Source organism: Protomyctophum parallelum (assembly GCF_964188405.1).
Source record: "Protomyctophum parallelum genome assembly, chromosome: 1".
Taxonomy (NCBI): Eukaryota; Metazoa; Chordata; class Actinopteri; order Myctophiformes; family Myctophidae; genus Protomyctophum; species Protomyctophum parallelum.
In genome coordinates, this window is record NC_139697.1 from 90,095,596 (window position 1) to 90,112,659 (window position 17,064).

A 17,064-nucleotide genomic window follows, 5' to 3' on the forward strand; every position below is an offset into this window, starting at 1 on the left:
TTATTGTAAAAAAGACGAAGAAGTTTATGGATAAGGGGTGAAAATAGGGCGTTTAGGGCTCCAGTGATGTGTTGACAGCAAGGCAGCAACACATCACTCTTCCATAAGACTATGAAGCAATATAGAACTGGGCATAACAGGCAACGGATAAGGGATCTCTTAAAGGCAATGGCATGAGGCACGGTGATTGGTTTTATTATTGTAACCACGCATAATGTAACGGGTAACGGGGGTGTTTTAGGGATTTAGACAGGTAACCAAAATACCAACTTTAGTGGGGGAACACGCCTTCCCCACTGCTAAATCGCCAAATTATGTATTTAGAATGCTCGAACGAAGATGGAGCCCTTAGTTCGCAAGCTGTTTTCTGCTGTGTTGTGTTTGTTTGCTTCTGGACAAACTCCTCAGCCGTCAATTCTACCAAACTACCTGCAGCAACTGTGTTTTGATGGCTGATAAATAAATAAATACAAATTGAAACTGAACCAAAAGACGAGCCTAGACCAAATAGGCCAAACAAGATCCACTGAGAAACATACAGGCCTCTATTGTGGAGGGAGCATCCACGCAGAGAGCACCGAAGGCTGCAGAGGTGCCGGTGGCATCCGACATGGTGCGTCTAGCGGGGGCTGGGGGCCTGGCATAGTCGGCTGCTGGGCAGGCGGTTGGGGGTCCCTGGGGCCTGGCATAGTCGGCTGCTGGGCAGGCGGTTGGGGGTCCCTGGGGCCTGGCATAGTCGGCTGCTGGGCAGGCGGTTGGGGGTCCCTGGGGCCTGGCATAGTCGGCTGCTGGGCAGGCAGTTGGGGGTCCCTGGGGCCTGGCATAGTCGGCTGCTGGGCAGGCGGTTGGGGGTCCCTGGGGCCTGGCATAGTCGGCTGCTGGGCAGGCAGTTGGGGGTCCCTGGGGCCTGGCATAGTCGGCTGCTGGGCAGGCGGTTGGGGGTCCCTGGGGCCTGGCATAGTCGGCTGCTGGGCAGGCGGCTGGGGGTCCCTGGGGCCTGGCATAGTCGGCTGCTGGGGATCCCTGGGGCCTGGCATAGTCGGCTGCTGGGGATCCCTGGGGCCTGGCATAGTCAGCTGCTGGGGGTCCCTGGGGCCTGGGGTAGTCATACTCGTACACATCCTCAAAGTCCTTCTGCTCCGCACTGTCCTGGGTCACCACCACATGATGCTCTGAGAGAAGCACAAAACATGACATAAAAATCTGTTCATAGAGCGTGTCTAAACTGGTCCTTTCACCTTTGTGGAATTTTTATTTACTTTAAAACAACTGAAAATGATTAATTATTACTGAAAAAACCGGATACTTGTATTTATAATTGTTTATATTGATCACTACTTCCATTTGGCTGAATGAGGCATAGACCGTTACCACACTAAAACATGAACACAAGCAGTCAGTCTGTATAGTGCTGCTTCACTTAAGCAAGACTCTGAGCCCCTAATTGCTCCCGATGTGCAGGTTGGTGTCTTGCATGGTTTCCTCCGCAACCGGTGTATGAATGGGTGAATGTAATGCACAGTCTATGTAAAGCCCTTTGGATAGAAGCGCTATATAAATGCACCATTTACTGTTCACCACTGCACGCTGCATTGTGATGCGTGTGTGGCTTCATTCACTAACTGCATAACTTAATGATGTGGTGTGGACAGCGTTCGCCGCTTGGCACAGTTGCGTGTGAATTCAAGGCGGCGGTTGCCTTATTTTAGGTATGTTCCTGCCAAACAAAGGGTTGTCGCAAGAGACCTCCATCACTCTTATTTGGCCAATGACTTAACATCTTAATTCAAATCCCGCAGTGCCAATGACGCCTTATACGTGTTTTATAGCTTCCTATTAATTGATTGCATTATAATAAAGACTTACCGCGGATCGGGCCTCCCGTTCGAGCGATAGCTCTCGGCTCGATTCTTCAAGCCAAATAGAATGGGACTGAATGGTGGCAGTAGCTTAACTGTTTTATTGCTGCTAATCCTGCTTTTTAACTGAAGTAAACGGACACCAGTTTTAACGTCACATAGCTGTTGGTGACGGAGTCCTTGCATAGCAACCGGATCAACGTTTGAAGTATACGAGGGGGTACGAACATTCGTATACATTCGTTCGTACATGGCTGATAACGTCCCATAGCTGGGGTGTACGAATATGCTCGTACGAGAAATAATTACCCTTTGCTGCCACCTACTGGCGGGGGATGAGTGAAGAGGCCCACACTATTTAAGCCAACATAGATCTATATATACACGGTGACCAGCACGGTGATGTCATGTTGTGGTTTTAAGCCAACATAGATCTATATATACGGTGACCAGCACGGCGTGATGTCATGTTGTAGTTTTAAGCCAACATAGATCTATATATACGGTGACCACCACGGCGTGATGTCATGTTGTAGTTTTAAGCCAACATAGATCTATATATACGGTGACCAGCACGGTGATGTCATGTTGTGGTTTTAAGCCAAGATAGATCTATATATACGGTGACCACCACGGCGTGATGTCATGTTGTAGTTTTAAGCCAACATAGATCTATATATACGGTGACCAGCACGGCGTGATGTCATGTTGTAGTTTCCGGTGGTCACCTCTTCACCAAAAACTGAACTATGAATAGGCCTTTACCCGGGTCAACCCTGTCCGTGTGTGTGTGTGTGTGTGTGTGTTACCTGGGTCAACCCTGTCCATGTGTTTGTGTGTGTGTGTGTGTGTGTTACCTGGGTCAACCCTGTCCATGTGTGTGTGTGTGTGTGTTACCTGGGTCAACCCTGTCCATGTGTGTGTCTGTGTGTGTGTGTGTGTGTGTGTGTGTGTGTGTGTGTGTGTGTGTGTGTGTGTGTGTGTGTGTGTGTGTGTGTGTGTGTGTTACCTGGGTCAACCCTGTCCATGTGTGTGTGTGTGTGTGTGTGTGTGTGTGTGTGTGTGTTACCTGGGTCAACCCTGTCCATGTGTGTGTCTGTGTGTGTGTGTGTGTGTGTGTGTGTGTGTGTGTGTGTGTGTGTGTGTGTGTGTGTGTGTGTTACCTGGGTCAACCCTGTCCATGTGTGTGTGTGTGTGTGTGTGTTACCTGGGTCAACCCTGTCCATGTGTGTGTGAGTGTTACCTGGGTCAACCCTGTCCATGTGTGTGTGTGTGTGTGTGTGTGTGTGTGTGTGTGTGTGTGTGTGTGTGTGTGTGTGTGTGTGTGTGTGTGTGTGTGTGTTACCTGGGTCAACCCTGTCCATGTGTGTGTCTGTGTGTGTGTGTGTGTGTGTGTGTGTGTTACCTGGGTCAACCCTGTCCATGTGTGTCTGTGTTACCTGGGTCAACCCTGTCCATGTGTGTGTGTGTGTGTGTGTGTGTGTGTGTGTGTGTGTGTGTGTGTGTGTGTGTTACCTGGGTCAGAAGGCTGCAGCGCTGGGACACAGTCTGCTCCTCCAGCCTGGGCCTGGATGTTACACATGGACTCATACACCTGGGGGTCCTCAAAGTCATCATCGTCACACGCCACACTGCTGGGAGGAGGGACGCACACACACACACACAGTAAAATGGTAAATGGTGCATTTATATAGCGCCTTTATCCAAGGTGCTTTACATAGATTGTGCATTACATTCACGTACCGATGGCAGTGGAAACCATGCAAGGCACCAACGAGCACATCAGGAGCAATTAGGGGTTCAGTGTCTTGCTCAAGGACACTAACTCTGGGGGAGCCCGGGTTCAAACTGGGAACCTTGCGGTTACCTTGCGGTTTACAACCAGCCACTCTACCCCTGAGCCACTGCCGCATAGCAGATCTACAAGCTCATAGCGTGCCATCGAGCTTGTAGGTCTGCTATTTTTGAAAAATCGAAGAACGACTGACATAGAATTTTTAGAATCTGATCTCAGATGGGAGGTCAGAATGGGTTCAAAAAAAGAACAGAAAAGGAAGCTAAAATAGCTAGTAGAAGAATGAATCCAGCCTATTGAAAAAAACACAAGCCGGCAGCACCCTCTGCTGGTCAGGATTTAAGAACCAAATACCCAATGACATTATTTAACACTTTTAGTGCCGGAAGTGCTTCAAAATAGGAGCTCTGGGGTGCCGGAGTTGTCTGATCGCTTTTACTCTGAAAGCCATGAACCGGAAACACTTTCCTAAAAAAGTTGACTTTACAAAGTTGACCTTACATCCCGATCATTTTAATTTATACGATATATGATCCAAAAAGCGTTCATATTTTGCGGGAGAGACGGATGAGGAGCAGAAATGAAGCGCCAGCATATCGATCCATTCATCACCACGGAGAGCGCCCTGGATTAGGAGATACGAGTCATTCTTTCCGCCGCGCTAACATGTGAGTCAACAGCAAGCTAATAATTGCCCAGAGCGTTAGCATACGGCAAGCGAAAAGCGAACGGACAAAAAAAATAATAGGAAAAATTCTGAATATTCTTATCTCGCCCCGTATCTTTGAGGGTGCGCTAGGACGTCCACAGACGTCCAAGGCACCTCTCGGTTCGAATACTTAAGACGGCCTGAGGCGTCGTATGTAAAAATTGTGTAAAAGGAGACGCTGGATTCCCAAAATGTATGTTTCCGTTTGAAAACGCAGGCCTCCTTGGTCTCATGTAACACATGCTGTATATAAGGAACACATGATTGTATATGATTGCATGTGCATGCTGTACTTTCCAGTTTCCACAGTACAGTATTAGGAGTACATAATAGAATGGTTGCATTGTTCTGCAACACTGATTCTTACTAATCTGACTTCAAGAGTGTGGGCAGAAATGTCAACTATGCCATGAGTCTAGGAGGGGTGCAACCATTTATCGAACCAAATGATTGAATAAAAAAATGAAGATAATTTGAAATTATCAAATAATTATCTAATAATATAATTTATTAGTAATCATTATTTTGGGCATGTTATTATAGATGGAAAGAAAATAATGAGAGGATACAGAAGGCGATACATCAAAAACAAGAAGAAATAAAAGTAAAACAATGATTGTCGTTTTATTTTTCCATGCCTCAGGAAAGGTGAGACAATTCAGCTATCCAGCCTTCATCAGTAATAGCTGAAACGTCGGTCACACAACAAAACACATCAAATTGTCTTTCATTTCTGAGTGCAACCGTCCTCGTTTTTGATTGAGCGAACAGTTCATGCTGTAGGCAGGCACCAGAGTGCTCATAGTGATTTAGACATAAGGATAGCCAAGGTGTACACAGGTCTTACCCTATGTCATTGTGGTGGTTGGCCTGGGCTGGCGGTGGGGGAACTAGGGCCCCCGCTAGCACCCAGGGAGCCCCATTCGCCGGCAGAGAGGTGGGGCTCATGTACTCGTTCTCCTCGGACTCCAGGACAGCCTTGTCGGCGCCAGATGACGTCCCTGGAGCAGCCAGGGACCTGCACGTGAACACACACACACTGTCATTACACCCATCAAGACCTGGAACGCATCTGTGTCACCTTATAGCTTTTTAACCACATTAACCATTATTTGACACTTTAGCTGTTGAGAAATAGCAGATCTACAAGCTCGTAGCGTGGCTTTTTGTTTTTTATCGTGAAAATGTGTGTAAATCTTTGAATATATTATTCTTTCACAGCAAGTGTTTTTAACTCAAATCTTTGCTTCTGGGGGGGGGGGGGTCCCTGAAACAACATGTTTTCAGATGGGGGTCCGGCAGCCAAAAACATAATATTTGGGGTCCTTGACATGAAGTAGTGTGAGAACCACTGACATAGAAACATAGGTTTGTCGGACAACTGTCATGATTTAGAAGACACTAGAATGTGGTCATCATTGGGTTAACCAACCATGTTGGGCGGGAACCCCTTTTGGTGTTTTAAACTATTATGTTATAATTTAGCTATTGAAAAATAGCAGATCTACAAGCTCATAGCGCGCCACCGAGTGGCGCGCTACGAGCTTGTAGGTCTGCTATTTTTTTTAAATCACGAAAATATTAATTTCAGAAAACTGGAGGATTTAGAAGATTTTCAAGATTGTTCAAGTAAACCCAGCTGGAGCAGGCCCGGGACCTGCACATGAACACACAAGCTGTCAGTAAACCCAGCTGGAGCAGGCCGGGACCTGCACATGAACACACAAGCTGTCAGTAAACCCAGCTGGAGCAGGCCCGGGACCTGCACATGAAATTAAACCCAACGCTGACCTGTCCTGCTGACTCAGCATGCATATCATTGCTGTCGGGCACGAACCTTGTATCTACAGGTTTTATTTTTGTTTTTCATAACGTTGCTGTGTCTGCAGAAACCTCTTATCTCCACATTCCCTTTTTTTACCCCCCTACATTTTTATTCCACAATGTTTGTAATCCCTTTTTTCACCCGGTGCCAAATTGCCTAAGGCCTAAACTGTAATCCTGGGTGCTGCTGTCCCTCTGCCAACCTGGGGAGAGCCACGGTTAAGCTCATGCTTCCTTCAATGCATGAGGAGTGTGCTGCTTACTTTTCTAGGTAGTTCACCTTTCACCTAGTAGGCCCTATGTGTAATGGAGACCAATGTTCTTTTACTTAATTAGTAATTCTCCTCACCTGGTAGCTTCTCAAGGGTAGTTATGAGGTGATTAGTGGGTCAGAGTCAGTTCAGTTCAAGCCAGCACACAGTGAAGAGCTCTCACTGCTATGTTAAGTTAACCTTTCTATCAGGCCTTGGACAGGATAAGTCTGTAAGTTTGTGTGTTTTATTTGTTAAACTTATGGCTCTTTTAGCATATATTGGCTCTTGATATTTCTAAAATGTTGATTGCATTTAGTACAGTGAGTACAACATGTTCTTTTCTTGTAGGATGCATACAAATTACTATGTTTGGTTTATTATTTTACAGTATTTGACACAATGTTGTGTTCTCTATTCTTTCTGTATTGCAGTTTTACAATTTATTCTTCACTAAAGAACCTACACCAAGTCACTGCCTTTTGGATCTTTATTGGGAACTTGTTAGCTGTCTGCCAAGCCATACCAAATGTATACCAACGTATAGCAAGGGCAGAACAAGGAGTGAGCAGGCCACTTCATACTGTATCACCTGACAAGGGTTCGATTCCCGCCAGGGGAATTGAACCCGGGACCTTAGTAGCTGTGAGGCAACAGCGCTTTGGACTGCGCCACCATTCCATGTTCTTTTTCTTTAAATTAACACCCCAATTGATCATACTAGTCATTCAAAAGCATCAAACGTTGCAGTTCCACAGGCTCGAAACGTGGCGCGAATCCTCGGTCTGTCGTTCAGACAGAACGATAGATTCTTACATTTATAGTAGGATTTACAGTACTACGGCCTACCTCGCGGTCAGGCAGTAGATGGCGTTGGTGGCCACTGGGAGCTTGCCCGCCTCACTGCAAGCTCCGTTGCTCTGAGGGCCGGGGCCCATGGCGGCCCCCACGGCCTTGGTCGCCGGCCGGGGGACCATGTAGTTAGAGGCCCAGCTGGGCTGGTCTGGGGTGGACGGGAGGGGTCTCCTCTGGAGCCTGCCGTCCTGACCGGGCAGCGGCGACGGGCGCTCCGGGGGGGGCGGAGGGGGCAGTTCTCTCAGGGCGGGGGGCAGAGGTAGTGGTTTGTCCCTGTGAGGCGCTGGGATCTGTGGGGGAGTTACTGTAGTTAAATAAAACTAATGAAAAAACTACAATAAAAAAAAAACATTTTAGTAAAAAACAATGTAACCTCTGACCTTGGGTGTGGCTCCCTGGGCCAAGGCAGCAGAGTTGCTGGGGGGTCTCGGCTGCAGCAGGTCCAAGCGAGGGGGTACCGGAGGAAGCGGTGACACTGGAGAGGGTGGGCGCTCCACCTGCGCACGAACGCACGCACACACACACACGATTTATTATCATTTGAAGAAGGGACTTGCATGAAAGCCATGTAGACTGATTTATGATCATATTGTCTGTCTGTCCGTCCGTCCGTCCGTCCCCCCTCTAGACAAAATATCTTTACCAAAAAGCTGACAACACAAAGCGCCACATTGGCTCCGTGTTGTGAGCTTATACCGTAAATCGGTCATTTCCAGCGCACTGTCGTACGAGGGAGCATAAAAGAAGCTTTGGTATTCATGTCCTCTGTATGGTACTGTACCTGTATGGTACTGTTTGTATGGTACTGTTTAGTATTCATGTCCTCTGTATGGTACTGTACCTGTATGGTACTGTTTGGTATTCATGTCCTCTGTATGGTACTGTACCTGTATGGTACTGTACCTGTATGGTACTGTTTAGTATTCATGTCCTCTGTATGGTACTGTACCTGTATGGTACTGTTTGTATGGTACTGTTTAGTATTCATGTCCTCTGTATGGTACTGTACCTGTATGGTACTGTACCTGTATGGTACTGTACCTGTATGGTACTGTTTAGTATTCATGTCCTCTGTATGGTACTGTACCTGTATGGTACTGTTTGTATGGTACCGTTTAGTATTCATGTCCTCTGTATGGTACTGTACCTGTATGGTACTGTTTAGTATTCATGTCCTCTGTATGGTACTGTACCTGTATGGTACTGTTTGTATGGTACTGTTTAGTATTCATGTCCTCTGTATGGTACTGTACCTGTATGGTACTGTTTGTATGGTACTGTTTGGTATTCATGTCCTCTGTATGGTACTGTACCTGTATGGTACTGTTTGTATGGTACTGTTTAGCATTCATGTCCTCTGTATGGTACTGTACCTGTATGGTACTGTACCTGTATGGTACTGTACCTGTATGGTACTGTTTGTATGGTACTGTTTGGTATTCATGTCCTCTGTATGGTACTGTACCTGTATGGTACTGTTTGTATGGTACTGTTTAGCATTCATGTCCTCTGTATGGTACTGTACCTGTATGGTACTGTTTGTATGGTACTGTTTGGTATTCATGTCCTCTGTATGGTACTGTACCTGTATGGTACTGTTTGTATGGTACTGTTTGGTATTCATGTCCTCTGTATGGTACTGTACCTGTATGGTACTGTACCTGTATGGTACTGTTTAGTATTCATGTCCTCTGTATGGTACTGTACCTGTATGGTACTGTTTGTATGGTACTGTTTAGTATTCATGTCCTCTGTATGGTACTGTACCTGTATGGTACTGTTTGTATGGTACTGTTTGGTATTCATGTCCTCTGTATGGTACTGTACCTGTATGGTACTGTTTGGTATTCATGTCCTCTGTATGGTACTGTACCTTGACACCGGCCAAGTGGCTCATCATCAGGCTCTGGTCCTCGTCCTCGTCGTCCTCGTTGCCGGGGGACACGTTGCCGCCGGTGGCCTCTGGGACCCTGCAGGGCCCCTGGAAGCCGGCGAAGGAGACCCCGCTGACCTTGGGGTGGAAGGGGTCCACCACGATGGGCTCCGTGCCTTTGATCTCGCAGCGGCAGAACGGACAGCCCTGGCCCTCAGACTCCTGAGAACCACAAAGCTTGTTAACCACAGAAAGCCAAAAGGCAAAAGTGAATGAACATTAGGCAAAAACAGCGATGAACATTCTGCAAAGAATGGATGATCTACGAGCTCACAACGCATCTCGAAGCATTGTGAGATTGGCTAATTGGCATGAGGACATTGCTTCTGTAATGGGTTCCAACAACAGATTTCTTTATGTTCAACACTCATTTCTTTAGCCACACATAATTAATATATGTAGAACGTCAACGCTATAGGCTGAGACGAATAACAACAATCACAATCACTCAAGTTTCACTCTAGTCCACCCGTAATTACATGCAGTTATTTAAATTCACGGTTGAGACATAAAAGACGCTGTGATATTATTTGGTTAAAATATAATATCAATATCAAGCCTCTATATTGCCATAGTAATCATTGGTATAGACTAGACTAGAGTTTTTCAGTAACAGGGGTCTCCTCATCCCTTTAGTCAACAGAAAATACATTTTCGGTTCAGGATACTGATCTATCCATCATGATACAACAGGATAAACATGTGTAAATCGGAAGTGATTAAACAAAAAATGAGCAGACCAAATTGTAACTGGGAAATTGAAGATGATAAATGTGTTATTCAGATTGGATGAAATTGGTAACCCACCTGAAAATGAATTTCCTGTTTATTTAAGAGCTGAAGAGACAGTAACTGAACAATAACTAAATAGCAATGATTACTATCAGAATTACAGAGCTTTAACCTTTTAAACAAACGTTTTGCTTTAACCAAAAAATCGCACCTGTGCGAACTGAGCGGTGGAACTATACAGGACAACATATATAGGACGTGTGTCTGACCTGCCAGGCGGTTAGACAGGAGGTACACATGAGGTGACTGCAGGGCTCGATCTTGACGTCCTTGTCGTTCTCGGCGCAGATCTTGCACAGCTGGAATGTGGAGCCCATCTCGCAGTACAACTCGTACTGCTCCTGTGCACGGGAAAGACAACCATACGTCAACGTTATCCACGCTGCCGGCCGCACAGAACACATTTTCCCTTCCAATTCAATTCAATTCAATTCAATTCAATTCAATTCAATTTTCAATTCAATTCAAAGGGCTTTATTGGCATGAGAAAACATACGTTTACATTGCCAAAGCAGAAAGAACAGTACAACAATACAGCAATACAATCAAAACAAAAACAAAAATTATGTACTTTGTCAGATTCTTCAATAGATCAACTTCTATGTTCAAGATCACTCGATGCAGGTATAGTGCAGGCATATACACAATGATTAGTCTTTACGGTGGTTGTGTTCCATTTGATATCCTTCTCCTATCACAGCAACTCACAAATCTTGCTGCTGTGTTTGCACATTGTTGTACTTCGCCCAGCAGATATGGGAGTTTTTTGTCATTGGTCATGTTTTCAAAATCTCCGTGTGTGGTTGTTCCACTGATTAACCTGCCACATCAAATGGTTTGAGCGCAACTAAAGCCCAAACCGAACCAGTTGCGACTCCTTGCTACTAGTCGCAACTCCTTGCAACAAAACAGTTTTAAGGCATGTCACACCAATGCAACTCCTTGGTAAATGGTAAATGGTGCATTTATATAGCGCCTTTATCCAAGGCGCTTTACAGAGATTGTGCATTACATTCACCCATTCATACACCGATGGCAGCGGAAACCATGCAAGGCACCAACTAGCACATCGGGAGCAATTAGGGGTTCAGTGTCTTGCTCAAGGACACTTCGACAGTAACTCTGGGGGAGCCCGGGTTTGAACTGGCAACCTTACGGTTAACATCCAGGCACTCTACCCCTGAGCCACCGCCGCCCCACCTTGCAACTGCCATTGGGGATCATGGTTGCGAGAACTTGCATGTAGTTGTATGAAGTAAAGTAGTCGCATTGGTGTGGTTTGGGCTTATTCCTACAGTGACAGTTTTGTGTTTCAAATGCCCTTCGAGGCCATTCATTTATAAAGTATAACAGCACTCCCTCTCATGTGATATAGTTTAAAAGCTTTAAAAGCTAGCTTTAAGCTAGCCACTAATCTTGCATTTATTGCATTGTGTTTCTGTGCATCATGAGACGATTTCTCCTCTACCGTTTAGCCATCGTCTTCTAGGATCAACAAATCACATCTACTTGGTGGGAACAGAAACAAAATCGTGACAGAGGAACCAAACTTTTGAAAGTTTGAAAGTTTCTTGAGTGGAAATGGATGGAGAAAACTAGAATTCTGTGCGTACCTGAGTAACTTTGATGTGGTCTTGGGGCGAGGGCTCACACAGGCCCGTCAGGTCTGGATTCTGAGCACGTCCATCTGGGAACAAGTAACTGAGGAACACACAAACACCTCTCACCAATATGTCAACACCAGTATAATGTACAGTAATGGAAAACCATACAATGCTACAGTACGTGACTTCTGCACAGGGAAGTCAATGCATATTTATCCTTAAAAAAGGGAAAATACATGAATAAATATATAGAGATACTTACAATCCCTCCCGGTAGCCATCGATGAGGGCTTGGAACAGGGGCTTGTTATGAGGGATGGTCTGCAGGATGTTCCCGTCTGCAGTCACGTAGCCGATGGCCCACTGGCCGAGCCGCGTACAGCTCAGCCTGAAGATGTAGCTGGGAAAGACACGAGAGCACAAACCATGCTTACTGCTCACACACAGCGGACCAGAGTTTGACCCCCATTTTGGTATTCATTAGGCCACGGACCCCCATAGCTCCAGGCCATAGCATTAGTGAGTTCTCTACAATGCTCCACCAGGGACTATGTACACCGGTATTTCGCCATATACCGGGTTTTTGATGTCTACTGATTTCTAAACATGTAATAAAATAATATAGTTTTGCTGCCGTTGTGGAGTGAATCAAAGTTTCTCTGTCTGGTCAAAATATTTAAGTTTCTGGCCAAACAGTGTATTTTACAGAAAAGGTGGGGTTCTGAGAGGCTTCCCACCGAAGACAAAAGGCTTTCAACAGCTGAACAGCTGAATTATATTATTTTTTCAGGGCGTTAGAGAGAACTGGCCGATGCCATGCATGCTATGACCCCCATAATTCTGAGTGTACTAAAGCACTGGTTCCCAACCGTTTTATACTAAAGTACCACCTAAGCAAATATATGGCTCTCCATGTACGACCATAATAAATAATGTTTATTATTTGTATATTTAGTTATACCTGCCCCCTTTTTTTCCCTAAGCCAATAATGCTGCTGCTCTAACAAAACTCAGTCTAATCACTAATCAGCACAACTGATGATATTTCTAAATTCTAACGTGATTAATCCATTCTCAAATCTTCTATTAGCAGCTAGGTGTACTGTCATGCCCATTTCAGCATGGCTGGATAGGTTATTTCAACCAATAGCTTGGTCAGAAGAACAAATTAATTCCGTTGCACATGTTACAATGCCAATAAAGATCTATCTATCTACCTGTAGTAATATAAATATTTCATTCCACTTTTGTCTTTTTCCATGTGACTCCTCTGTGTGCCACCAGAGGGGGGCTCAAGTGGTACCAGTGGTTGGGAACCTCTGTACTAAAGGAACCAAATGGTTCCTAACTATCATTTATCTGAGGACCTCCTGGAGACTCAAGGACACTTTGGAGAACCACTGCCTTAACCCATTCTGACCTGAGATCAGATTCATACGAGGTTTCCGCCGGACACACACTGGTCTGATTAACCCATTCTGACCCGAGATCAGATTCTAAAAATGTCAGTCGCTCTTCGATTTTTCAAAAATAGCAGACCTACAAGCTCGTATCCAGCCACTCGGTGGCGCGATATGAGCTTGTAGATCTGCTATTTTGTTAGCATAGTGTTTTAGAACTTGGAATAGCCTAATTAGTAATTACCATATTTAGCTGTTGTATTTCATTAAAAAAAATGTATAAAGATGATAACTGCACCAACGTTGTACTAGGTGCGGTCTGGGCACCTAGTACAACGTTAGCCTGGGTGACAATAATTATCAAAAAGGCATAAAAGCCCAAAAATAAATCTTTAAAAGAAGTAATTTGAATTGTGTTAGTTGTACTGTATTTTTTTTTGCAAGACTTGAATCAGGACTTTCAACTGCATTAAAAAAAAACATCAATGATGGCATAACTTTGACAAAAATTGAATAAAGTGAGTTTCTGAGAAACTACATATGCATTGGAAAGCAGTCAGTATATTGTGAGTCATAGTAGTCAATGTGCTAAACATGCCAGACCACCAGTATGATCCTTTAACCAGTGTGTAATTCAAGGCCACTCACCACAAGATGACTTTTGAGAATACATTTTTAGAGCACCAAAGACATGCAATTTTGTAGTGAGTTTGTAGTTACACAATGTAACAATTAGGCCTAAAGCCGACAACAACATGGACTGCATTCGTATAACCAGATATCAAGCCTCAGTAGTCGTGATCATATATGGTCAGGAGGAAGAACGATTTGGGGGGAAAAGGATGACCGTAATGCTGTTGTAGAGGGATACATTAATTTAGTCCCAAGCAGTGGTGTAATAGTGATACCACGGCACGTCGCACGTAAACAGTTAATCCTGTTGTTATGCAAAGTATAGTTTGGGCACATTACTTGACACGGTGTGAAAGTAGAGGGGGGAATGGCGGCACGCCCACCACCCGTAAACATAAACCCTTACATCTCCATATATGGAGCCGACCTGTTCTGACATGTTGATCCTTTCCCATCCATCCTTCCTCTTCGATGTCTCCCTTTTGACTGATACCTGTCCATTCAAACTCTAGACGGGCCTGCCTCAAAGTTATTAGTGTAGCTACGCCCGGCAGCCGGCCAAAACTAGTTCTCAACAGGCCCGGAAATTAAGGCCCAGCCCTACTTCGGCCCTCATCAAACCCTGTACACTCAAGACACAGCCCCAGGTGCCACCCTTAGATCTTCATATATGGAGCTGACCAGTTCTGATATTCCATATGCTGATCTAACCTCATCAAACCCTGTACACTGAAGACACGCTCCATATATGGCCAATACAGAATTAATTCCATATGTTGACATTCCACCCCCATGACAAAGTGCCAGCCCTGCAGTCTGCCGTCACCCAGGCAGATGCGGTCGAGGTCGCTTCTCACCCTCAGGCATCTTACTGGTTATACTGTGTGCCCATGTTTACTGTAGGTGTGTGTGTGTGTGTGTGTGTGTGTGTGTGTGTGTGTGTCTGTCTCACCTGCCAGGCTTATGAATGAACCTTTGCAGTCGGGCCTTGACCTCGTCGTAGGTGAGGAAAGCCATGTAGCCTGAGTGTGTCACTGCCAGGCTGTTCCAGTTCCTTAATAGAGATGACCATGGCTGCACCACACACACACACACACACACACACACACACACACACACACACACACACACACACACACACACACACACACACACACACACACACACAGAGAGCAAGTCAGCAACGATAGATTTTTTTATTTCAATTAATCTCGATTAATTGAAAGATTTATCGATAGCATAATCGCTGAGAAAATAATCGCTAGTTGCAGCCCTACTGATGAATGGATAATAAACCTGAGATATGGACACTGCCATCTCTCTGACTCATCACGGGGTGTTCTTGCTTAGCCATCAGAGCTAAACCATGTCTCGACTCTGTTGAGTTAAACTATGCTTAAAAACAATATTCCTTCAACTAAATCCATATGTTTCCTGCTTATTTCCCTACTATGGCTAACCCAAGGACGTTATTTCGGTTTTACATCCCACTAAGGGAACCCTCTGGAAGAGTTCCAGCCACCACACCCTCAATAATGACCGAGCCATGTCCCTGTGGAATAAAAGAAAAAAACGGTAGCCATGACTGAAATTAACTACCCACGCAGTGGTATGACTAGACCCTTTTTTAGCTAAGAATATATGGGTGGCAGAGAGAGTAAATGTCATGTTGGGAAATACACCAAGAGGACACAGCATGTATATTCGTTTAGACACAATCTAAGTGAAACGGCTGCTTAAAATGACCAGTACTTGATAGTGATTTTATATATATATATATATATATATATATATATATAAATAAAACTTTGGCCTTACCTGGAAGAGCCTGGTGAAGATGTCAAACTCAAACACAGAGATGTAATCGTTGCAGGTGAGGTCGATGGTGGACTTGAGGGCCATGGCCTCCAGTCCAGAGCTGATGGGGTGGAACTCATGGAGAGCCTGCCTGAAGGACCTCCACGGTACTATGGTCCTGCAGGGGACATTAGACCCAAACTAGTGAAAACGGAAGATCTACAAGCTCACAACGCGGCGCAATTCGGCTATTAGATAGAGCTTGTAGATCGGCTATTTTCACTACTTTTTAACCCATTTTGACCCGACGTCGAAATTAAAAAATAAAATCTTCTAAATCATGACAATTTTCTGAAAGATTTGAGGCACATTTTAACGATTTTTCAAAAATATCAGACCTACAAGCTCGAGCTTGTAGATCTGCTATTTTTCAATAGCTAAATTATAACATAATGTTTAAAACACCAAAAGGGGTTCCCGCTCAAAATGGGTTAAACATTTTGTTTCTAATTTATGGAATGTCTTAGATTTTTCTTTGAGTTCTTCATGAAATTACTGGGTGGGGAAAAATCATTGAATTTGTTTTTCATTCATAAAATATTTGCTTTTTTGGGAATGTTATTTTGAAAAGGTTTAGAAACAAAAAAAAACTGATAAAACGGCAAAGTCCCGCTGCGTTCTCATTTTCTATTCACCTTTTACACATAGACGCACACTTACTGAACACGCTGTAGTGTGCATGCCAGGTCGCTAAGTGGCGGTGACGCACTGACACCAGATAGAAGACCAGGCAAGCATCGTACTTGAAGGCTTGTGTTTACATCATGTTCCATGGTTTACATTCACCAATGCAGAGGCTCTCTAGTCGCTACATTTGTATTCGTAGGATAAGCGGGCGAGGGAGCGCTTGCTCATTATAGGAACTCCAAATATGGCCTACGGCTCTGCATCAATGTAATAAACATAATGCGTTGTGAGCCCACGTGAGCCATGATGTCAAAGGTTTTGCGGATTCATCGTTTTGCCCGTTTACATGGGGAGGAATCAGCGTGTTCAAATATTTCCACTCTGGAAGGTGTTTTCACTTTGTCGAGTGAAGACACAGTTCTCGTCTAAACGGATCCCCGCAAACAATACTTTGTTGTACCGTTTTCTATGGACAGTGTTCTCGTGTAAAGGGGCCTAAATGGCCCTTTATGAGACTGAAATTCTGATAGTGTGCAAAATTGTGGATCCATTTGAACACACTATGAAGAGTTAAACTAACACATGGATGAAGAACTTCTCTCCATGTTTCACATGCCTTAAACAATGCATTGTTTCGCTGTTTCAAGGACAGACCTTGATCATGAAAGACTAGCTCTTGTTAAAAAAGGGAGTATGGGCCCAGGCCGTAGCGTAACGGTCTGGGCACCGGACTGGTAATCCAGTCGCAGTGTGCCGCGGGTTCGACTCCCGGACCCGACACGGCCTTTACTGCATGTCATCCCCCCATCTCTCTCCCGTTTCCTGTCAGCCTACTGTCTGTCCCTTCAAAAATCAATAAAAGGCGTAAGCCGCAAAAAAAATATCTAAAAAAAAAAAAAAGGGAGTATGACTGTCTTGACTCCAG

General features: G+C 44.8%; 1 protein-coding gene across 2 annotated transcripts in view; it reads right to left on the reverse strand.

Moving 5' to 3' along the window:
* The window catches only part of LOC310855447 (E3 ubiquitin-protein ligase CBL-like), a 29,588-nt gene that overhangs the window by 2,842 nt on the left and 9,682 nt on the right, over window positions 1–17,064 (reverse strand). The window contains exons 4-14 of one of the 2 annotated variants that reach the window (XM_083760465.1): window positions 15,474–15,630; window positions 14,608–14,729; window positions 11,885–12,022; window positions 11,632–11,719; window positions 10,228–10,359; window positions 9,167–9,388; window positions 7,674–7,790; window positions 7,288–7,583; window positions 5,211–5,381; window positions 3,375–3,490; window positions 540–1,172 (exon numbers count right to left, since the gene is read on the reverse strand). In XM_083760465.1, coding sequence (XP_083616591.1) covers window positions 540–1,172; window positions 3,375–3,490; window positions 5,211–5,381; window positions 7,288–7,583; window positions 7,674–7,790; window positions 9,167–9,388; window positions 10,228–10,359; window positions 11,632–11,719; window positions 11,885–12,022; window positions 14,608–14,729; window positions 15,474–15,630 — 2,192 coding nt within the window. Of the gene's footprint in view, window positions 1–539; window positions 1,173–3,374; window positions 3,494–5,210; window positions 5,382–7,287; window positions 7,584–7,673; window positions 7,791–9,166; window positions 9,389–10,227; window positions 10,360–11,631; window positions 11,720–11,884; window positions 12,023–14,607; window positions 14,730–15,473; window positions 15,631–17,064 lie in introns of both variants that reach the window. The other variant, XM_083760464.1, reaches the window with a different exon arrangement.